The sequence below is a fragment of the Nyctereutes procyonoides genome, unplaced genomic scaffold, assembly GCF_905146905.1.
Source record: "Nyctereutes procyonoides isolate TBG_1078 unplaced genomic scaffold, NYPRO_anot_genome, whole genome shotgun sequence".
In the NCBI taxonomy this organism is placed as follows: Eukaryota; Metazoa; Chordata; class Mammalia; order Carnivora; family Canidae; genus Nyctereutes; species Nyctereutes procyonoides.
In genome coordinates this window covers 26,089,689-26,114,279 of record NW_026575040.1, presented here as the reverse complement: position 1 = coordinate 26,114,279, position 24,591 = coordinate 26,089,689, and the positions used below count along the sequence as shown (strand labels likewise).

General features: G+C 38.8%; 1 protein-coding gene across 1 annotated transcript in view; it reads left to right on the top strand.

The window, feature by feature from the left end:
* SLC12A1 (solute carrier family 12 member 1) overlaps positions 1-23,205 on the top strand; it is an 89,284-nt gene extending 66,079 nt beyond the window's left edge. Inside the window, exons 20-26 of the mRNA XM_055319582.1 lie at positions 4,015-4,158; positions 7,219-7,350; positions 7,568-7,679; positions 9,446-9,532; positions 18,348-18,483; positions 20,577-20,644; positions 21,628-23,205. Of these exons, the coding sequence (XP_055175557.1) occupies positions 4,015-4,158; positions 7,219-7,350; positions 7,568-7,679; positions 9,446-9,532; positions 18,348-18,483; positions 20,577-20,644; positions 21,628-21,763 (815 nt within the window). The 3' untranslated portion in view covers positions 21,764-23,205. The remainder of the gene's footprint in view (positions 1-4,014; positions 4,159-7,218; positions 7,351-7,567; positions 7,680-9,445; positions 9,533-18,347; positions 18,484-20,576; positions 20,645-21,627) is intronic.
* Positions 23,206-24,591: the final 1,386 nt, after the last annotated feature.

The window sequence follows — 24,591 nt, the reverse complement described above, 5'->3', positions numbered from 1 at the left end:
ATCACTGAGGGAGGATGGTAACAAGGGAGAATGCTAGAATTGGAAGCAGGAGCTTGCATCACCAGCTGTGCAACCTTGAACTGTCTGAGCCTGTTTCCTTCACAGTAAAATGGGGAGAATGCCACTAGCTCTGCCTGCATCCCAGCACTGGCACTGGTAACAAATAAGATACCACATGGAGGGGATCCCTGGGTGGCGCAGCGGTTTAGCGCCTGCCTTTGGCCCGGGGCGCGATCCTGGAGACCCGGGATCGGGTCCCACGTCGGGCTCCCGGTGCATGGAGCCTGCTTCTCCCTCTGCCTGTGTCTCTGCCTCTCTCTCTCTCTCTCTCTCTCTCTCTCTCTCTCTCTCTTTCTCTCTGTGTGACTATCATAAATAAAAAAAAAAAAATTTAAGATACCACATGGAAAGGGCTTTGTGAATCCAGAACATTACAAATGTGATTGTGATGGAATGAGTAATTTTTATTGTCAGCCCCGTGGAAATAGGTTTATATCTATCCATTCATACCCCCTTGGCTCACCCCCTTGTGGCCAGTGGCACACTTTTGCAAATCAGCTAGCCAGTACTCTCAAAAGGATTTTGACAAAGTCTATCTACTCTTCTTGACTCACACGTGAGCAGAGGCAAGCAGTACACCAGATAGATCATTCAGAACAGATCATCAAACCGTCACTTCTGCTTAGCACCGAAATTAGAAAAGGATGGATTGCACAGGAGGAGGCCTTAGATCACCTACAAAGTGAATAATTAAGAATTAGCTCTAATAAGAATTTGCAAAATCACTGTGCAAGTGATCGGATCACTGTGTGAATGTGAAAACCCAAGATGGCCAGGCAAGCAGATTTTAGCCCCTTAGAACAGACTGTCTCCGTTGGCCTCTGTCTGTTGTCTTTGAGGGGACTGCTGAATCTGACGCATTCAAGCAAGGTCTGGTTTTGTCTCTGGGACCTGGGATTTTTGCGGTTTGCTCTGTCCAGGATGGGCTGTTTACATACCTTTGAGCAAATAGTTGGAGGAGCTCCCGGTTCACTCAGCCAGCTGTTACAAAGGAGGATTTATCTTTTTTCCTCTCTTGTCCAACCTAGAAGACAAAGAACATGGCAACTAGTGCCTAATCTCAGGGTGTGCTGGAGCCTGCCAAAAAAGTAAAGCAAAAGAAACTTTCCCCGGCATGGCCCTTGCAGTTGCCTCCAAAGAAGCTCATAAATATGCACCTTCCAGACACCTGCAAAGAGGAGGTGACCCCACAGCCTCCCAAACAATAGATAGTAGTGAGGGGGCCATTACCCAGGGCAGGGATGCTGCCAGTGTCGCTGCCCTGGGGCAGTCTGTCACATATATTTTTAGGGTCCTCCCTTGAAAATGACATGTGTGAGGGCCGTAGTTTGGGGAAGGAACTTGGCATTACACCATTTGCCTGAGAGTGCATGGGTTCGCCCAGTGATGAAGTGTTGGAGGTTAATGGAACAGCTCTGAGATAATAGTAATAAGAAAAAAAGCAAAAGGTCTTCAGAGGAGAAAGCATGCAGCATTTGGAGTCAAGCTGACCTCTTTGCATTTGAAACCTGGGTGACATCAGACAAATTACTTAACCTTTCTGAGCCTTGGTTTCTTCATCTACAAAATGAGAGTAGTAATAGTAACTATCTTGAGTCATTGGGGAAGGAGTAATATGCAGCACAGTCCCTGGCACCCAAAGTGTGCGCAATAAATAGTAACTGCTAAAATAACTCCCAGGCTTCTCAAAATACCCAATATGCTTTGCATGACTGAGCCCATTTCCAGAAGTTGCATAAATACACTGCCTATAGAACACGCTCGTTGCTTTGTTCTTTCAGGAGCAACAAAGCACCATGCAGAAAGTGGTGTTTATTTCTTTTTGTGGAGCTGAGAGAGTTGGAAAGGGGAAGGGTTACAATTTTCCATTTCACAGATAGGAAATCAGAGGCATAGGAAAAGTAAATGACTTGCTTAATGTCACATAAAGCCCGCAACAGAGCTGTAATCAGTCACGACCCCCAGTGCAATGCAGCTTGGGTTCACCTTTCGAACGTCAGAGGTAAGCAACTCCTGTCTGAACTTTAATACCATCAGTCTAATTTCTCAGATTTTTCTATAGTTGCTGATCTTGAGAACCTTTGAAGCTTTGGGGAAATCACATGGGTGATTTGACCTTAAATCTCATGCCACTGGCAAAAGATTAATTGCTAAGACCTGGAAAGAGGCCAGACAACTCTGTGTAGCTGAATAACACCACCGACTAGGGATGTGACTGTCCTGACAGATTTAGTTAGTACATAATTGATAAATCTAGAGTTTGTATAGCTTCGCTTCCCAGATAGATAAGGCAACAGGCTCTAAGGGTTGACATTTACAGAAGCCCTACCAGAGTTGTGTAACACTGAAGCTAGGTTTTCTACTCTGTTCCTCAGAATATTGCTCATTTTCTAAGTGTCTGTTCTCAGTGAGCAAGAAGATGAGGGGATCTGACAAGAGGCCACCTCGCCCACCATTCCTGTAAGCAGGAATGCCCATCATGCTTTAGCGCTGTCCCGGGACTGCTTTTGAAGTCTTATATACCCTGACCCAATGCAGGCTGAGGTCAGAGACAGATGCAAGGCATTACATAACAGTTAGGAATTTTTCGTCACAATCAGAATCCAAAACAGATAAAAGGTAGCCAGATGCAACATCAAAGGTTGGACAGTAGGTCTAAGCCCTGGACAGAAAGCTGCAAGGCTTGCCTCTTATTCCAGACTTGAGTGTTGTGAGACCCTTTCTAGCAGTTTGAAATCTGATAGGCACACAGAAACCTAAGCTTTTCTTTCTTACTCTTGGGTCACTCATTCCAGAAAGTATTTTGCTTATCAGAAGGAATTGTTGGGGTGCCTGGGTGGCTCAGTCAGTTAAGTGTTTAATTCTTGATTTCGGCTCAGGTCATGATCTCAGGGTCGTGAGGACTCTGCACTGGGTGTGAAGCCTGAGTAAGATTCTATCTCTCTCTCCCTCTGCCCCATCCCTGGCCCCCGCCCAGCGCACACGTGTGCAAACTCATGCTCACTCACTCTCTCTCTCTCTCTAAAAAAAGAATTGTTAGTGGACATGGTTCACTGTAATTTTTATTTGGAGCCCATACAAGGCTTTATAATAAGGTTTGGTTACCGTTCCTTAACTCTTGCTGTCTAGTTTTATGCTGCAATTTAGGAGGCTTTGTCGTGTACCTGATATATACCCGGTATACTTTGGTAATTTTGGCACTTCCACTTGTCAAATATCAGACCCAGTAGTGTAGGTCAGTAAATCAGTGGTGTACAGTGTACAAGATCTTATGTACCGTGGATCTTTTTTGGGTTTTGCCAGATGTGAATGAAGATATCATTACATAGCCTTCCTTACCTTCACACATAAAAACCTATCAACTTCATGTATTATAACCACACATAGAGCTATTTTCCTGAGCTAGTTATCACTTTCTGAATACAATTTGCTGATGTATATTACTTTTTAATAATCATTTGGAAAAAACCATATGATGTATGATTTTATTACATAGACACCATTTTTATTTTTTATTTTCTTGTTATTTAAATTTAGTGAACATACAGTGCAGTATCAGTTTCTAGAGTAGAATTCAGTGATTCATCACTTACATACAACACCCAGTGCTCATCACAAGTGCCCTCCTTAGTGCCCATCCCCCACCCTCTTCCCTCCATCACCCCTCAGTATGTCCTCTATCATTAAGAGTCACTTATGGTTTGTTTCCTTCTCTCCTTTTTCCCCCTTCCCATATGCTCATCTTTTTTCTTTCTTAAATTCTACATATGAGTGAGATCATAGGGTATTTGTCTTTCCCTGACTGACTTACTTCACTTAGTATAATACTCTCTAGCTCCATCCAAGTCGTTGCAAATGGGACACTTTTTTTATATTAAAATCTTTTATAAGGTCACTACTAGAAGCTTTGTCACTCTGAGTTAAATAAGTGATTTTTTTGTCTTCTTTCATTAGATGAATTAGAGAAATTGGAACAGGAGAGGCTGGCTTTGGAAGCCACTATCAAAGATAACGAATGTGAAGAAGGAAGTGGAGGCATCCGAGGCTTGTTTAAAAAAGCTAGCAAGTTGAACATTACTAAGCCAACTCCTAAGAAAGGTAAGTACTTTTAAAATTCACAAGTAAAGGAGTACCTGAGTGGCTCAGTGGTTGAGTGTCTCCCCTCATGGGATCTTGGTGGTGATCCTGGGGTCCTGGCATCAAGTCTCACATCAGGCTCCCCGCAGGAAGCCTGCTTCTCCCACTGCCTATGTCCCTGCCTCTCTCTTTGTGTCTCTCGTAAATAAATAAAATCTTTTTAAAAATAAAATAAAATTCACAAGAAATAGACAAAAATGAGCCACTGCTTAAGTATCTTAGGGTTTAGAAGTCAGCATCTAAGATGTTGGGGGCAATGAGTTGGAGAAGAACTTAAGAGATGCTTCTTTCCAGACAGTAGTATAGATGAAATGTGCATGTTATTTATCAGTAACATTAAGCTCTTTGCACCATCTTATTGTAAAAACTTAAGTATAAAATGGCAGTATTTGGTTTGGGAGTCCTATAGTGCTTACAGAGATTTGAGTGCCATAAAATAGATATTTCTTAATTAAGATGGAAAGGGGATAGGAATTTTAGAACCAATGCCCATGTGGACTTATCTACACACACACACACACACACACACACACACACACACCCCTTGCAGACATTTCAGGAGACTGAAAGGTAACCAGTACAATTAAATGAGGGATCCATTTAGAACCCTAATTTCAAAAAAACATCTGTCTTTAACACAAAACAGAATTCTGGCCTTGCAACTTTCTTGATACTGATTACCTGTAGATTTCAGCTGAGTGGCACACTTACCTCTGAACGTCCAGTATGCACCCCAGGAATAGAAGACCACAGACTGAGAGCTTTTTGTACAACTTTTAAACAGGTGATCTGAGTTTTTTGAAAACTGAAAATTGCTTCCTTCTCAGAAACACTGCAGGTTGAGTTTAATGAGGTCCATAGCGACCTCTGCTGGTAGAAAATTAGAATGTTAACATACACAATCCTCTACTTCCTGAAGTCACTTGGTGTGAGCCCCAGAAAAGATAATTTCTCTGGGAGAGTTTTTGAGTCAAATAGCAAGATCCAGATGTACACCATTTTCATTTCATATAAATGAACATTTAAAATTCCAGTCTAGTCTGACAAGCTCCAACCTTTTAAAGACGTCCTTCAATGAGGCTCTCTAATACCCCAGGAGAGGTTTGGTTCTCTTTGCTTGTTTTCCTACTGTCACCCAAGGACAAAGTTTCACCTGTAATATAATATTTTTTATATATTTACATAGAATAACATGAAATATAAACATTGCCCTCACTCAAATTCTAAAATACCCTTGGGTTCCTGGAATATTTGATGGGCTATAGGAAAGCCTATTAAGTATTGCATACCTTAACATGACATTGTCTAGGAAAATAATGTGTTTAAATCTCAAGCTGGAGGTACATCGGGACCTTCAGGGTGTAAATATTAGAATAAGACCATCTGGATGCTAACAGTCTTCTTTCCTTTTCAATTATTTGGTTTATTCATGAGAAATGTTAACTATTCATTGAATCCGCTCTGCCATTCAATCATTCAATGTTAGTTACAGTTGGGAAAAGCAATGGAAAATTCAGAAGTCATAGCCCAATACTGGTTTTTTGGCTGATGGGGGAGAAGGGAAGCATCAATGTTCTTATTAATGAAAAGGGACTTATTATTTCTTCTAGAAGCCTGTTTCTGGATCACAGATCTTTTGGCAAAAATACATCCTCCGAAAGTCAGCATGTCTCATTGCTCAGAAAAGCAAAATAATGTTAGGTTTTCTTTCCAACACCTCAAATTTCAAACACAGCTCTAAAGTAGGCTCCTTCACAGCTCTGGGCTTTCACTGGTTGACAACTCTTTTTGAGTTCTAGATCAGGACAAGCCCTACCTCCAGGCACTAATACAGGAGTCCTCGGGATGCTTTGATTTGCATGTAAGTGGGGGCAGAGTTTGGTCCATTTTGTCAAGATATTTACTTTCTCCCTCAGCAGTCCTAGGGAGATAGAAGCCATGTAAGATAATTGCTTCGGAACTGACAGGCCCTAAACATGGAAGCAGCAAAAGACGGAACAAAGCATCTTCAGAACCCCTCAGATCAGAGAGGAAGCTCTGAAGCAGCTGTCAGCCCTACTCTAAGCACTTTGCTGACACCATCCCTTTGAAACAGAGCAATGAAGTCACAACTTTAAAAGATGTGGAAATGAGAAATAATATATATGGTGTAGCAATGAAAATCTCTACTGGCAAATAGGAGCCAGGGTCCTGCTCAAACACTGGCCTAGTTCCCTGGTATACTTTCACTATATCCTTGAGAGGGTGGAAAGTGCAGTAAAAAAAATTTAAAAAAGGAATAAAAATAAAATTTGAAGAACTTTCTGTACATCCTTATCTCTACCTCAAGTAAAGGAATTTTGTCTTTCTGTATTTCCTGGCTTGTTCATCTCATTCACTGAGATTCAAATAGTTCAGTGGCTTTCCCTTTGCTTCACAAGTCTCCTTGGAAACAGAAAAGCATCAAGCCAGCCTGATATTAGGACCTAAGGGGCATAGAATCAAGATGCATTTGGTCCCTAGCCAACTTTATAATCCAGACATTCATGGAATTTACACCCATTGCACTCAAATGAATGCTCTAATGAAGAAATAATTCTGCTTCTATTGCTTATCTCTAGAAAACCAATCACCACATCTTCTACTTTCAAGTAAATTTGAAAATATGATTAAGTTGTTATATCTGAAATTTTGGAAAATGGTGATATTTTAGCTATTGTATCAGATAATTTAGCATTATTACCTGCCTAAATAATAATTCTACCCTGAGATTACTAGAGACCTGAAAATAATCTACTGCTTTATTATAAAAACTGTAATCATGAAACCAGTATCAAATTTTTTCGAACTTTTAAAGGTGACCTAAATTACTGTGGGACTTGACCTTTATCTCTTCTTTTCAGAGCTCACTGTTTACCAGTAAGTATGAGAAAATACAGATCCATGACCCTTCCTCTATTTCCCTGAATAGATCTATTGGCTAGTTATTTTGTTTCTTTCTTCAAAATTCAAATGTGTATACTACTTTTTCTTTCATTACAGATAGCAGCATGAACACGATCCAATCAATGCATGTGGGGGAGTTCAACCAGAAATTGGTGGAAGCCAGCACCCAATTTAAAAAGAAGCAAGGAAAAGGCACAATTGATGTGTGGTGGTTATTTGATGATGGAGGTAAAAACAATTCCAGAATATACACTAGGGAGCAGAAGTACTATGTTGATCAATTTAACAAACAGCACGGGAAGGTATATAAACACAGTATCAGTTAAAGAATAATATTTCTGTGTTTTCCAAAGATTTTAAATTATTTAGGAGCAATGAATGTGGGAATGAATAAAGATGTAAAGCTATTCATAATTCCTTCTGTCATAATTTACTCTTTCTTTAGGGTTAACACTCCTTATCCCCTATATCTTGACTCTCAGAAAAAAATGGAAAGACTGTAAATTAAGAATCTATGTTGGAGGGAAGATCAATCGCATTGAAGAAGAAAAAATTGCGTAAGTAACTCATCACTCTGTGTTAGAACACTTTGGATATCTGTTGCTTTAATTTTAAGAACTTTAAGTGTTTCTGAGACACAAGAGATTTAAAGACAAAGCCATAGTGATAGGCCTTGTGTTTAGTTATTTTTTTGGTCATTAAATTATCTGCATAATTCTTGTAATCACTCTCTTTGTGTCCCTTGATCCCCTGCCACAAATGCTTTCAAAAAGGAGTTTGACACAGAAGCCTCATCTCAAGTCTTGAATGAGACTATCATTGTCTTGTATAATGTTTGCTTTCCTTTGACTAGTGACTATCCAAGAAAGGAAAAGCCCAAAGGAATCTGTGTCCAGTAGCTTCCTTGGGGCGGGTGGAACCTGTTAATTTGTGGTGGTTACTCCAGCAGAGCACCCTAAAATAGAACTGAGAGACGGAACCTGGTCCTAGTCCCAGCCCTGCCCCCAATAAGCTGCAGGACCTTGCAACAACAGTCAGGGCACAGATCTAGGCCCTCTGTTTCTCATCTGTGGCTTGAAAGAGTTCAAAGGATGACTATTGAAAACTCTTTTACTTAAAAAATTCAAATCAGTCCTCAGAGTGATCTTTGGGAACTAAATTTGCATCTTTGTCATCGATTTAACTGTGGAGAGCCTGATATGTAGCTGTGGAAGCAGCAAGCATGTTGAGAATGTGGTGCATCTAAACGTCTCTGGTGGAAATCTGGAGAGAGACCTTCAGCAGCCCTCATGGCAAGCCTAAGTCCTGAGCCCTTCCAAAAGTCACAAAATAATGGCAGACATTTATTCAGTAATTTGTCATATTTTCTCCCCCATCCTGGAAGGATAATATATATTAAATATATTATACATGCTTAAATATATAATTTTATTATATATATTATATGATTAATATATTTCATTCCTCTTAAAGAGAGTCATATTATAATGAAAACTAACATGATGGCTATAATAATTTGTATTTTCTTAAGGCCTCCAGTAACTTACTGGGGGCAAGTGATGAAATTTAAAGATGGCTGGTGGATTAGATGATAGCATGGCATCAGCGTTAAATTTCCTGATTTCAAAGACTGTACTTTGTTTGCATAAAAGAATGTTGTTATTCTTAGAAAATACTGAAATATTTATAGATAAAGGAGCCTAAGAGCAGTAGCTTACTTTAGATGGAAGCTAGCTAGGCAGGTGGGTAGGTGAGCAGAAAGCAAGAAGAAAAGGAAAGAAAGCTATAGATAGACAGCTGTAGCTGTATATAAAGAGAAAAAGTGTTAAATCAAATGGGGCAAGATATAAACAATTGGCAAGATCTGGGATTTTTTTGTGTATGCTGTCCTTGCAGCTTTTCTGTAACTTTGAAATTGTATCAAAAATTTCAGTTGCCAGGGGAAGAACCGCCAATATATAATAATATATCATAATTATTAGTCTGTCAGTACATTGTCAGTAACTCTAAAAATTATCAGCAAGATGATAGTCAATAATATTAAATTTGTCCTCTTTTTTCCCAAATGATAAGGAAGTATGTACAGCTCTATGTTATCTTACCTGAAATGCGAATGCGGAGTTGGGTTTGCTCTTCCTAGGATCTGCACCTACAAGAATTTGTCTTTGCCATCAGTGGAATAGCTTGGTCGCATTTAATATACTGTGATGGAAATCAAACACTAAGCAGAGCCTTTGAACATGAAGCTGAAATAAGCTGTGAACTCTTTGCCTGTAAATAGTCGCCTATGCAATGATGAAGTATTTCTCTCTTATATTTCCAGAATGGCTTCCCTTCTGAGCAAATTTAGGATAAAATTTGCAGATATCCATATCATTGGTGACATCAACATTAAACCAAACAAAGAGAGGTATGAAACATTTAACAAGATCCGTTGTTTACTGCTGGTACTGTCTCATTTTCTTTTATGTTGATTATTGAAGGGTAAATATGTTGTCTATCAACTGCAGTGACCTCCTAATAAGATATAATTAAAAGGGACTTACTTCAGATAACCATGCAGAGCTATCAAATAAATTATAATAGGAGGAAAAGGTTTTATGGTAAAGTTGAGCTTGAGAGAGAGACTTGTTGAAACACAGATTAGTTCGCATTTTAGAATTGCCCTTCATGTTCTTGGTTTCTTTGGTGGCAAGAGTAGCAGGAAGCACAAGCTCAGCCAATTCTGGACTGAGCTGTCAGGGCAAGGTCTCATTATTTAAAATTACTGGTGGGGTACCTGGGTGGCATAGTCAGTTAAGCATCCACTCTTAATTTCAGCTCAAGTCGTGATCTCAGGGTCTTGAGATGGAGCCGGGCCTCAAGCTCTGCGCTCACTCAGTGAGGAGTCTGCTTGAGATTCATTCCCCTCGCCCCGGTCCCTCCCTTCCCTCTAAAATAAATAAATCTTTTTAAAAAATTCTTTTTAAGTTACTGGTGGTACATCTTGGATGGGGAGCTCTGACAGAGAAGAGAGAAACAGCTTGAGTTTTCCTTGCACAATGACAGGGCCGACCCTCCACAGCTATTTTCACTTTTAGGTACTAAGGGCCCATGCCTTAGAGCTATGAAATTTTGGGAGTCCTCTAAAACTATCTGAAACCTGGCAAGGAAATGTCTTGGTTCCAAATTTTTAAAATGCCTAAATTGAAATAATTGTCTAAATGTCTTCAAACCGTGGCATAATTTTAACCCTCATTAATTATTAGATTTGCCAAGTCCATGGTATTTGAAAACAGCTTGTAGGCTAGATCCTCACAGGAATTCCCAGACGTGCAAGAAGAGTGTCTGGAAATTATAGCTGATGTTAAACAAACTACTTTGAGTGATAATTTACCAATTATAATATTTTTCAATTGTTTACAGTCCAAAATCATATTTACTGTTGCATCTGCATATGACTTAATACATTTGATTTGGTGTGGAGTGGGGCGTTCAAGGTTGAGAGTACAAAAGGGACACAAGGATCTTAGTAGAGCTTAGGTTCTTAGTAGCCCATTGGACGTCTTCTTATTTCTGTTTACCAGCATTTCTCCTTCCTCCTGCAGTTCTTGATGGGTTGCAATTCCACACTCAAATCTTATTATTCTTCCCTTCTTTTGATTCACTGTAATCCTATATGAACCAAATATCTACCAGAAAAGCATCCAGATTTAAGATGCAACCTTAGGAACTACACTACCTTGAACTTCATGTCATCTGAGGGTATTCATGATGCCTCCAAGGCTGTGGGTCAGTTAAAATGGCTTTACAAAACATCCTAATTGTCATAAGAAAACTATAATCAACAGAGTTCACCCTGGCTATGATTATGCAATATTTCCTCATATCATATAAACCACTAATGCCTTCTACTCCTATATTTCTACAGTTTTAAATACTAAAATTAAGATGCAGTTAATAATACCTCTTATTAAATGTAATTAACATTCTGATATGAACTGGGTCGTCATGTAGTACTCTCTGGTAGCTTTCCACATTTCATTTGAAGAATTTTAATTCCTAAGTCATTGGAATTGGCAATGATGTGATCAAACAGGCTCTTCTTACGTCTCTAATTGGTGGAAATGCATTCTATTTCATAACACAGCAGGTACAATGATTTCCTAGCATGTGCCACTTCGCAACAGGCCAGAGCCTGCCAGAGCTCTGTAAGCACAGGACTATTTACTGTTGTCTGGAGGGTAGTCGTGGTGTCCCCTAATGACTTCAGTTTTTCTATTAGCCCTGGCTCAACGCTGGGCACAAATTAGTCATCTACTCCTTGTAGTCAAATTCTTCTTGCTGTTATTTGTCTTAACAGCAACTAAGGACTGTCTATGCTTGCTGATTAATTTTGTTCCTATATCCTTTGCCTCTTTACTGATCAATCTGATTTTCTCAAGTTTCTTTCCCTTTCTTTCATGCTAGTCTCTGCCATGCTGCCACAGTTACTCCCTGCATAGCTATCCTATCTGTCCTATCACCAAGGATGTCAATGTACCTCTTCCATTAATGCTTTTCCATTGTTTGAGTGCCCATCAATTTATTTTACTAACCCTGAACTTTGTGCTCTTTTCATTTTTAAAAATATTTTACTTATTTATTCATGAAAAACGCGCAGAGGAGGCAGAGACACAAGCAGAGGAAGAAGCAGACACCTCTCTGTGGGGAGCCCAATGCAGGACTCAAACCCAGGACTCCAGGATCACAACTTGAGCCAAAGGCAGACCCTCAACCTCTGAGTTATAATAGATGCCCCTGTTATTCTTTTTTCAGACAGTAAATATTATGGAGAGTAGTAAAAAATGAAGGACCAGGCATTTTTGTTCTTGTACTGGTGTCTAAATTTAATTTTAGACACCATTTTAATTTGTGTTTCTTAAATATCCTTATCATCCTGCAATGAATGCAGAAATCTATTTCCCTTTCTCAGGAAAAACAAAATGAATTATATTTCACAATTTGGGGGATATTTTTCTCTGATAGTTCAAGGTCTTGAGGAAAATGGAAAAAAAACCCTATTTTTACTGCAGTAAAAGAATCTTTGCAGGTAATGTACCCTGGTGTGAAGAAAAAATACCACCAAGGAAAGGGGTGCTGGAAGAGTCATTCTCCTCTCTTCAGCCTTCCACCATAACTGATACCATATTGCTTTGTCAAACAGTCACATATCTGGCATTGGCAATGATATTCAAATATATAAAAGCAATCCTACTTTAAAACAGAGAATGATCAGTCGGTAAATCTCACAGATGGCCATTGGTAGTACATCTGGTACCTTTGTGATAATTTTTTATTAAGTTTTTAATCTAAATTCCAGTATAGTTAACTATGTTATATTAGTTATATTAGCTTCAGGTGTACAATAGAGTGATTCAACAATTCTGTGTATTACTGAGTGCTCATCATGATAAGTGTACTCTTAATCCCCTTGGCCTATTTCACCATCCTCCCACCTATCTCCCCTCTAGTAACCGTCTATTTTCTATAGTTAAGAGTCTGTTTTTTTGGTTTGTCTTTTTATTCCTTTGTTCAATTGTTTGTTTCATAATTCCACATATAAGTGAAATTACATGGTATTTGTCTTCCTCACACTAGCTTATTTTACTTAGCATTATAATCTCCATTTCCATCCATGTTGCTGCAAGTGACAAGATTTCATTCTTTTTTATGGCTGAGTAATATAATGGGGGATGCAAATATCCTTTCAAGTTAGTGTTTTTGTATTCTTCGGGTGAATACCCAGTACTACAATAACTAGATCATAGGGTAGCTCTATTTTAAATTTTTGAGGAACCTCCGTACTATTTTCCAGAGTAGCAGCACCAGTTTGCATTCCTACTAACAGTTCATGATGGTTCCATTTTCTCCACATCCTGTTTGTTTGTTTGTTTGTTTTTATTTTAACCATTCTGAAAGGTGTGAAGTAATATCTCATTGTAGTTTTGATTTGCATTTCCCTGGTGATGAGTGATGTTGAGCATCTTTTCACTGGTCTGTTGGCCATCTGTATGTCTTCCTTGGTGAAATGTCTGTTCATGTCTTTTGCCCATTTTTTAATTGGATTATTTGTTTTGGGATGTTAAGTTGTGTAAGTTCTTTATATATTTTTGGATTCTAACCCTTTATTGGATATGTCATTTGCAAATATCTTCTCCCCATCAGTGGATTCCATTTTAGTTTTTCCGATTGTTTCCTTCACTGTGCAAAAGGTTTTTATTTTGATGTAGTCCCAATAATCTATTTTTGCTTCTATCTCCCTTGCCTCATGAGACATGCCTAGAAAAAAGGTTGCTATGGTGAATGTCAGAGAAATTACTGCCTGTGCTCTCTTTTAGGATTTTTGTGGTTTCAGATCTCACATTTAGGTCTTTAATCCATTTTGAGTTTATTTTTTGTGTATGGTGTAAGAAAGTGGTCCAGCTTTATTCTTTTGCACGTAGCTGTCTAGTTTTCCCAACACCATTTGTTGAAGAGACTGTCTTTTTCCCATTGCATATTTTTGTCTCCTTTGTTGAAGATTAATTGACCATATAATTATGGGTTTATTTCTGGGCTTTCTGTCCTGTTCCATTGATCCATGTGTCTATTTTTGTGCCAGTACCATACTGTTTTGATTACTACAGCTTTGTAGTATAACTTGAAATCTAGAATGGTGATATTTCAATCTTTGGTTTTTCTTTTTCAAGATTATTTTGGCTATTTTGTGGTTCCATACAAATTTTACTATTATTTGTCCTATCTGTGAAAAATGCTGTTGGTAGTTTTATAGGGATTGCATTAAATCTGTAGGTTGCTATAAGTAGTATAGACATTTTACCAATACTTGTCCAAGTTATGAGCATGAAATAATTTTCCATTTGTTTGTGTCATCTTCAATTTCTTCTATTAGTGTTTTATACTTTCAAGTACAGGTGTTTCACCTCCTTGGTTGTGTTCATTCCCAGATATTTTATTATTTTTGGTGTAATTATGAAAGGGATTGCTTTCTTAATTTCTCTTTCTGTTATTTCCTAATTAGAGTATAGAAATGCAATGGATTTCGGTACATTGGTTTTATATCCTGTGACCTTACTGAATTAAGTTATCAGTCTAGTTTTTTTGGTGGAATTTTTAGGCTTTTTGATATGTAGTAGCATGTCAGCTGCAAATAGTGTAAGGAATACTTCTTCCGGGATCCCTGGGTGGTGCAGCAGTTTAGCGCCTGCCTTTGGCCCAGGGCGCGATCCTGGAGACCCGGGATCGAATCCCACGTCGGGCTCCCGGTGCATGGATCCTGCTTCTCTCTCTCTCTCTCTCTCTCTCTCTCTCTCTCTCTGTGTGTGTGTGTGTGTGTGACTATCATAAATAAATTTAAAAAAATTTAAAAAAAAAAGGAATACTTCTTCCTTATCAATTTGAATGCTTTATGTTTCTTTTTCTTGTTTGATTGCTATGGCTAGGACTTCCAGTACTATGTTGAATAAAAGTGGTGAGAGTGGACATCCTTGTCTTGTCCCTGATCTTTCAGGGAATGCTATCAATTTTCCACAATTGATTATAATGAGCTGTGGGTTTTTCATATATGGCCTTTATTATGTTGAGTTATGTTCCCTCTAAACCTACTTTTGTTGAGGCCTTTGGATCATTTTTAAAAGGCAACTCCTCTGAATTCAATTAGAGAAAGAAGAATCTTCCTCTGAGCTGATCCAGGCCCTGTCCAAGGGCCTAACACTTATTAGAGTGCCAGCTCAATTTCAGCTCTCTTGGCCAGGAAGCCCCTACCTACCATTAATAATTATCTCCCCAACACTGCTTTTTCTTGGTCATCATGTGACATACAATGTCAAAAATAGTTTGAGAATGATTTCCATGTTGGAGGCTAATGTTAAATGTACCTAGATTGCCTCTAATAAATCCTTTGACTACTCATAAAACATCAGTATTATGGAGATATTTTATCATAGAAACATTATAAATATGGCTGGGCATGGGTGAAAGGGAGTACAAAAGCAAAGTTAATGAGAAAATAATTGAGCCTGGAGAAACTGAAAATCTCTTGTGGTTAAATTTTATTTTTTATTGAATATACTGATTTAAAAGTCATAGGCCAAAAAGGCAACAATCTTTACATAGAAATTAAAGAGAAAGTAGAAGCAATTAACTGGATACTTTAAAGATACTAGAGTCATGGGGTGCCTGGGTGGCCCATTCTGTTAAGCAGTTAAACAGTTAAGCAGCTGACTCTTGGTTTTGACTCAGGTCATGATCTCAGGGTCATGAGATCCAGCCCTGTGTGGGGCTCTGTGCTCAGTGGGAATCGGCCTATCCCTCTCCCTCCTTCTCTGCCCCTCTCCCCATGTTCTCTCTCAAATAAATAAAATCTTAAAAAAAAAAAAAAAGATACTAGAGTGGTCACAAAACAACTAGCCTATTAATTTGAGAAAAATCTTATATGAACTTAGGGGGAAATTTTTTTTTTACAATTAACAAATTTTTATACTTTGGTGTCATGAAGAACAAGGATGAAGAAGGCAGGGCAGGTGTAAATTAATTTTTTAAATTGAACTAATGGTCATTTACATTCAATGGCATGTAAAACTTGGCCTATTCTGGAGTCAATTAAAACAATTTTTATAGGGATACCTGGGTGGCTCAGTGGTTGAGTATGTGCCTTTGGCTCAGGTGGTGATCCTGGGATCCTGGGATCAGTCCCACATCAGGCTCACCACAGGGAGCCAGCTTCTCCCTCTGCCTATGTCTCTACCTCTTTTTCTGTGTCTCTCATGAATAAATAAATAAACTCTTTGGAAATTTTTATATAAAAAATCAGATTTCATAAGAATCAGAATAAAAATCTTGAGCCACCTTTGCATCATCTAGCTAGGAGAATGGAAAATGGCCAGCTCAGGGATAAACCTTAGGAGAAAGAAGTCAAGATGAACATAGACAAAGAACAGTAAGAGTTGAGAGAAAATAAATGGGCAAATACAGTCCCATTATAACCCATTATGTCACTCAGCATGTTTTGATGCAAATAAAAAGTGACTTAAATGATGCTAATTATTGGTAAACATAACTGAAAAAATCCAATTATGTTTTGGCTTTCAGGCAAAGCTTGATCTAGAAGGTTAATTTTGTAATCAAGGACTAAGTCTTTTCCATTATCTTTACTCGACCTTCCATTATGAAAGCATCAATCAAAATTGATTTTGTTCATAAAAACAAGATGACAGCCAGTAGCAACCAGGACTACATACTTGCTCACTTATGTTCAGTGGGACAGAAAGCTTGTCTCTTCTTTAGTCATTGAACTCACATCATGGGCTCCATTGCACCTACCTAAGCCACTAAGCCATTTTACTTGGTCAGTGAAATGCTAGGTGCCCTTTGGTCAAGTTTGCCTGAGATATGTGCCTACCCTGGCCAAAGGGCTCTGGCAGATGGAATAGAATTGTGCTGATTAGCTTATGCTGGGGATGGAGTCACTCTCACCCAAACTGCATTGGGGAGGATAGTATGGATGCCAAGGAGACAACAAGCAACATGCACTCCACTTCCTTTCTTAGGAAACTGTTTTCAAACTGGTTTTTCTAATAAGCACCTGGGCTGAGATGCAAATAAAACTTTTATCTTGATCAAAATAAGTATATAGAGAGCTTAAACAGAGAGCCTCTCAACTGCTAACCTCAGTCCTATGACTATATAACCAAGACACCTTGGTTTTACAGAGCACTATACACTTACAGAACACTGTCACCCAAATCATCATCTAACCATGACACCAATCTTCAGGCCAGCTCTCAGCAGCCACCATTATCTCCTTTTATAGGCGACGTTATCCAGGTCCAGGAGGACAATGGAAGTGTGGGAGTGAGAACCCAGGTTCTTCTTTCCTAGGCTGGCACCTTTCCATTGCACAGATTACAGCCAAGGGTCTCTGAAGGCATGGCACTGTTGGAAGGAATAGCAAATAAAAGTATCATGTAGTTGAAAGAATAGGGCATATCAGTCATTCCCCATTGTTGTCTATTCTAAATAAACCAAAGTGTCAGAAATCTACTTCATTCATTATCTCTTCAATCCCTTAATAAAGGCACTGGCAGGTTCTCCTTTATAATCTCTGCACTTTGATCTGCAAATTCAAAATCAGGGCAACCGATGAGATCATTGAACTCATATTTTAATTCCTTAACCCAGCAGCACATTAATTCTAGTTACCTCTCATTCCAAAGTTACTAAATTATAAGCTATATTATATAAAATCAAAATATATTGTATTATTTGGCATCATCTTACAGTAGCACACTGAAGACAACCATTCTCATAAATTGTAAGCTTTGTTTCATACTACTGTTTAAAAAAATCTTTGAGATTCTTACAAAAGACAAGAATGAGATTTTCTGGCACTCTTTAAAATGTTCCACAGCTGTGAGATACTGCTATTAGTTTTCCACTCAATGATTTCTTCTTAATTGCTCTAAAATGGCCTCAGATTTTTAGACATAAAAATATTATTGATTTTTGTTCATTCCTCTAACATGCACCTGAAAAATAGTCATTTAAACATCTCAGACAGCAACAGTAGACATGAAAAGGACAAAAGCTGCATTATTTGCTGCAAACATCCAAATTGCTCTATAACCATTAAATTTGCTATTCTAAAAAAAAAAAAAAAAAAAAAAATTTGCTATTCTAAGCTGCCCATCCACCGCCCCCTGCCGGCAGGGAAAGGGCCCTTTGGACTAAAAGGAGAGAGAAAGCCCAGCCAAATCCTATCCCAAGTAACCTAGTTCATCTCCCACATTAATTCATGAATGTCTCCTAGACAGTCTGTACAATGAGCAGATGGAAACTCATTTAAGCAGATGGAAACTTATTTATGAGCTAAAGTGTTTACATTACAATGGTGTCTTTGACTATACTGTGTAGAAAACGTATTTGCAGAATAATTACTATCTATGTGTTGATGCGTTTTTATTGAGGGTCTATTGCGCAGTAGGCTAACAGGGCTTCAAACATGTTAAGGCCTTTCCTTAGGTAGGGAGGCAGTACTATATCCATGGCTTTACTCACAGTAATTCCACTGCAAAGATAATTCTTAAAAGATTTGCATGACATTCAGCTCTGATTCTGCAGCCAGCAGAGTCAGTCATACCTGGAGTATCTGTGAAATAATGAGTTAGTTTCCCACTGTGAGCCCTCCTTTATAATTCCAATTTCAGCTGGAAAGTCTTTGAAGAGATGATTGAACCATATCGTCTCCATGAAAGCTGCAAAGATTTAACAACTGCTGAGAAATTAAAGAGAGAAACCCCATGGAAAATTACAGATGCAGAACTGGAAGCAGTCAAGGAAAAGGTAAGGACTTGTCTTCCTTAATTTTTACTTTACTGTCTAACTAGCTGAAAAAGAAAACAGTGGTTGATTTAAAGATCAAGAAGTAACGATGTATCTGTTATAGAATTTCATTATTCCAGATCCAGGGTTTCTGCATTTTTCAAGTCCTTTTCAATCATATATTACTGGATATGAGGATTTAGAAACTGGTTTCCATTTCTTAATATAAAATCAGTGCTTTTCTTGAAAGATAAAAAAAAATATCAGATTATTGATATATATTGCAAAGTCTCCTTTCAGATTTAATTTTATAGACCAGGAGATAGATCCATCATTCTAAAATAACTTAAGTCAATATGTGTACCAAGTTAAAGGTAAGTGACTCACAATTTAACACAGTAACAAAAAATTTTAACCTGATGAGGTTATGAAAACTAACAAAGTAATCTGAGAAAATACATAATTGGAATAATGATTATCAAAGTTGGGTTGGGCACATTTTGTAGGATGGATATAATAAATTACATTAGGAGCTGAACTTGAAACAAATTAGAATGAGAGATACTAAAGCTTTTCAAATTTAGTGGAGAAAATACTGAACTAAGATTGATAAACTGTATAAAAAACTGGCCAGTTATTTGTTTGCTTGTTTATTAGGGGAAGTTGGGAAGATTTTTATTTTTATTATTTTTAGTTTCACTTTTTTTTTTTAAATTTTTAGAGAGGCAGAGAGAGAGAGAGAGAGTTGGGGGATGAGCAGAGGCAAAGGGAGAGGGAGAGAGAGAATCTTAAGCAGACTCCAGGCTCAGTACAGAACCCGATGCGGGGCTCAATCTCAGAACCCTAAGAACATGACCTGAGCCAAAATCAAGAGATGCTTAAGCATCTGAGTCACCCAGGCACCCCTAGTTTCACATTTTCATTTAAACTCCACTTAGTTAACATACAGTATAATCAGTTTCAGGTATAGAATTTAGTGACTCATTGCTTCCATAGAACACCCAGTGCTCATCACAAGTGCTCTCCTTGGGATCCCTGGGTGGCTCAGCAGTTTGACGCCTGCCTTTGGCCCAGGGCGCAATCCTGGAGTCCCAGGATCGAGTCCCATGTCAGGCTCCCGGCATGGAGCCTGCTTCTCCTTCCTCCTGTGTCTCTGCCTCTCTCTTTCTCTATGTCTATCATAAATAAATTAATTAATTTTTAAAAAAAGTGTTCTCCTTAATCTCCATCACCCATTTAGCCCATCCCCCACCCACTTCCCTCCAGCAACCCTGTTGATTCTCTAGTCAAGAGTTGGCTTTCTTTTCTCTCTCTCTCACTCTCTCTCTCTCTCTTTCATAAACTGCCCACTTCTAAAAAAGAGTTTTCACCTAATTGAGCAAATCATACATCTAAGCCTTGATTTCTGAACCAATGAAGTATAATGGTAAGTATTATTCTCATCCCTGCAAAATTGTCAATGTAGTTATTTTTCCAAGTGAGTCTTTGGCTGACATTTTAGTTGAAACCAGTCTGCTGTGCTGATAAAATATTCAAAGAGCCTATATAATGTAGACTAGGATATAATTTATGTGCTTAGGATATTAAATTGGTATCATGATTCTATTAGTTCTTCTACCTCTAATCTGTTCCCAGATCTGGCCATTCTCACCTTCTCTTTACTGTTAACCATGTTTTCTGCTCACTTGTTTTTTTTTTTTTTTCCTTAGACTTCAATAAGCCACTATAGCACAACAACCTGATCTTATTCTTTATATTTCCAAAATTTCTCAGGAGTTTTTTTTAAGGTTTATTTATTTATTCCTGAGAGACACAGAAAGAGACAGAGACATAGGGAGAGGGAGAAGCAGGCTCCCTGTGGGGAGCCCAATGCAGGATTTGATCCCAGGACCCTGGGATCACTACCTGAGCCAAAGGCAGGTGCTCAACCACTGAGCCACCCAGGTGCCCCTCCCAGGAGTTTTTAAAACACTACTAGTATCCAAATCTGAAAGAAATAATTGTAATTTTTTTGAAGTGAGTTTTTTTTTTTTTTACTTCTCCATAATTTAAGTAGATTCACATTCATAATTCTGGTGGAACTGCTCTCAACAAAATCTAAATGTTGTCCACAGAGCTACCGCCAAGTTCGACTGAATGAACTCTTACAGGAGCACTCAAGAGCTGCTAATCTCATTGTTCTGTAAGTATCACTGCAGACATTTAAGAATATTAGAGGGGAATCTTAGGTAAATGGGTTAATTGACTTAAAAAATAATGACTATTCAGGTGGAAAGTTTTAAAATTTTGGAACACGTGGGATTTTAGACAGTGAGAAAAAAAGTCACCCTGAGACCCTGCCACTTGGACTTTCTCTCTGGTGTGCCCCACATGTAGGGCCAAGGCATGTGCCCACATAGAATCTTGGCTCCCTTTTCAGCCCATGCTCCAGAAACCTGACCCTGGAACCTTCTGCCTAACAGGCCTCAAGTCAGCCACTGAGGCTCATGGGCTTCTTCCCTGTGTAGTGCTCCTGAGGTAGAGTCCACAGCATGTGGCTCCCTGCTATGTTGAAAGAGACCAAGGTAGGAAAAAAAGGCATAGGATTCTTCCTGTTTCCACTCTTGCCCTTCACTTCACAAATTTTAGAGGTGTACCTGTTGGAAATAGGAATGCTTACTTAAAGATTGACAACTAAACATGAAAAACAGCTATTTCACATTTTACCCCATGATATGATTCCTATGTATAAAGATTAATATGCCTTCCAGGTCTACAGCAGAGGACTATCCATCTAAGACCTAGAACAGTCTCCCGAATTGGGTAGCTGTTTTCTGAGGCTTCTGCCAAATACAAGAGCTTTAAAATATAGTGAAAATCATTTCCATCAAAAAAAGGAGAGATATTGGTTGATCAAATTTTCTATTTATAGAGGAGTAAAAATTTATGGTTATATTTTGTTGCTGCTCTACAATGCCTAAGACTATTTTTCTGGTTTATAGATATTTGTCTTATCTGAGAAATACATTGGTTTAATATCTATGTTCAGAATAATTTCAGTGCTTTCATGTTTGGGGGGAGGGTTACAAAAGTTTCAGACCATTGGTTATTAAATAGCTCAGATGACTAGTGATGTTACTGCCTATAGTAATTGTCACTTTTTAAATTTTTCTTCCATGCTGTCAGGAGCCTTCCAGTGGCAAGAAAAGGATCTATATCAGATTGGTTGTACATGGCTTGGTTGGAAATCCTCACAAAGAACCTCCCTCCTGTTTTACTAGTTAGAGGAAACCACAAAAATGTTCTGACATTTTACTCTTAATATGTGAAAGATTGGAACACATTTTAATGTACGAAAAATTAGGAAACATGTTCTGGTACTTTATGTTGTAAATCTGATCTATGGATTTACAAACCTCTGAGACATTCTTACAGGATTCCATAGAAACTGTCATTATTTTTTATTAGTTATTGGGGGCTATTTTTTTTCTATCAGCTTAAGAGGGTATCAAAGCTGATATCCTAGAAATGCTACCCCTAGGAAAACATCTTTATTGTTGCTGTTGATAAACAAGAAAATTAAGGAGACCATGCTGGCTTATCCTCATGAAAACCACCAACTTGATTGTAAGCATCTCCAGGCAAACCTAATCTTGTGTTCGCTGCTAGGCCTTGGTAGAGGCCTCAGCCCCACAGCAGGTCCTCATTAAATGCTTATTGACAGGCTAGTAGAGTAACTGTGGGTGGTTATCAAAGGAAAAGACAGACTGGGCAGGAACCTCGATTACATTTGGCCTTCTGAGAGGCTTATACCTACAAAGAAGATTTGAAAATCAATAACTGAAAACTTTAAGAAGTACTTGAGTCTACAACATGTTTAAAGCAGTTACCTAAATAAGGTTATTTAATGTAACACAGCGTATATACTTAGAGTGATCTGAGTGATTATTGATAACATATGGCTTCAATTTGCTGCTGACTGAAGAGTATGTCAGCTGGATCAGAAGACAACAATATTCAAATTAGATGAACTAGATTCCATTTTTAATATATAGACTTTGTTTTGCCTACTATTTTGAAATCTCCATCATAGTATTTCTTTGCATATTTGTTTCTAATTAAGTGGTTAGCACAGATGAGATCTTCTTAGATGTCTAATTGAAAACCTAATACCCAGATTTTCAAACCATTATAAAGAAATATATCCTGAATCATATACTTAGTTACTCTATATACTGATTGTATGGATTGAGAGGAATAATCTAATGTGAAGTGGAGAAACTTACAAAATTACAAAATTGTGTGTTGTAGACAACATACAAGAATTGATTTTTTTTATTTTTGTTAATATTCCTATAATAATCATACTGAAAAATCAACAATTTTTTTTTCTGATGAATGACTTGATTTTTTTTTTCTTAACACATTTGACTGCTTATTCTAACTGATAAAATACAAGGGAAACAATGAACCTGAAATAAAAGCATTGAAATTTGTATGCTTTGGCCCAGGTCACATTTTTGCTTTCAAGTTGATGAAGATCACCGTGCAACGGCATATCAGATGTAAGCATTAAAAATTCAATCAGTTGGGATCCCTGGGTGGCGCAGCGGTTTGGCGCCTGCCTTTGGCCCAGGGCGTGATCCTGGAGACCCGGGATCGAATCCCACGTCAGGCTCCCGGTGCATGGAGCCTGCTTCTCCCTCTGCCTGCTTCTCCCTCTGCCTGTGTCTCTGCCTCTCTCTCTGTCTCTCTGTGACTATAATAAATAAATAAAAATTAAAAAAAAAATTCAATCAGTTGCCTCGTCTCATGCTTGCCTAAAACCAGGAATTAAGATTTGGAATTCTAGGGGCACCTGGGTGGCTCAGTGGTTGAGTAACTGCCTTTGGCTCAGGGCGGAATCCCAGGGTCCTAAGATCAAGTCCCGCATCGGGCTCCCTGCGGGGAACCTGCTTCTCCCTCTGCCTTTGTCTCTGCTTCCCTCTCTGTGTCTCTCATGAATGAATAAAATCTTAAAAAAAAAAAAATCAAAATTCTAAGCCCCAACTCAGCTCAGGAGGATAATGAGGGAGGAAAAAGGAAACAGTCACCAAAACTTAAGTAGCAGGCTAGCCACTCTAAATCTGGGACATTTGCCTCACTCAGCCCCAGATTAAACCATCCCTCTTGAGCCCTATATCCCCAAAACCTAAAGACTAGACTAGGTATGATCCCAGTGACCAGGGGAAGGAGCATCCAGCTTCATCTGGACCTCACAATTTTCAGAAACACTTTTGGAAACACTTTCTCTGGGAAAGGTGAGAAGTCATAGGACTTCTGTAACAGGGAATTCTGGCTCTTACATGCTTGAGAAGCTGTTGCACGTGGGGTTCCCTGGGAAACAGACTCTCGAAGAACATTTAACATGGAGCATGTTTATTAAGGAGTGCCCTTGGGATCAACGCCTGTGGAAGGGAGGGCTGGGAAGGAGGCAGGAAAGGGGAAGGAAAGCGTGATGTGGGCCCGGGACAGCCTCAGCCACCTCCACAGGGAGCTCTGGAGACAAAGTTCATTCAGAGTTGTCCCAAGCCAGGCTGAGAGTGCCAAGCCTCTATACTCATGCATTGATCGGTCACTAGCAGGGTGAGGCAGTTCTTTGCTGCAGAAGCATCTCTGAGGGGCCAGACAGCTGAAGTGTGTCTGCTGATCGCACTCCCTGCCGCTGGGTAGTCCTTGAAACAGGGTCTGGTGGGACATCGCGATCCCACCACAGCAGTCCTATAAAGTAGTGGTCTAAAATAAAACAAAACACACCAAAAAAAAGCCCAAAAACTTGGACAGGCTTGAGTTCAAATTTTAGTCTTACCATTTATTAGTGGTTTGGCCTTAAACTAGTTATTTAATTTTCTGAGGGCTAAATGCAAGAGATGGACTGAAGTGTCCCTGGGCTCCAGGTTAATGAAACAAGGGTAGACAGCCTGAGAAAAAGGGGTGAATGGAGTAGGGACTGGCAGTTTTGGGGTCCAGGGTAGCTATACTGGGAATAGGTTAGGGTAGCATAAAATTAAACATATAGAGGCTGTGGTCAGACACCTGCAGATTCATGTAGCCCTTGGTGTCCTGCCCTTGTCCCTTGCTTCACTCAACTCAGTTAAGCCAACTACTCAT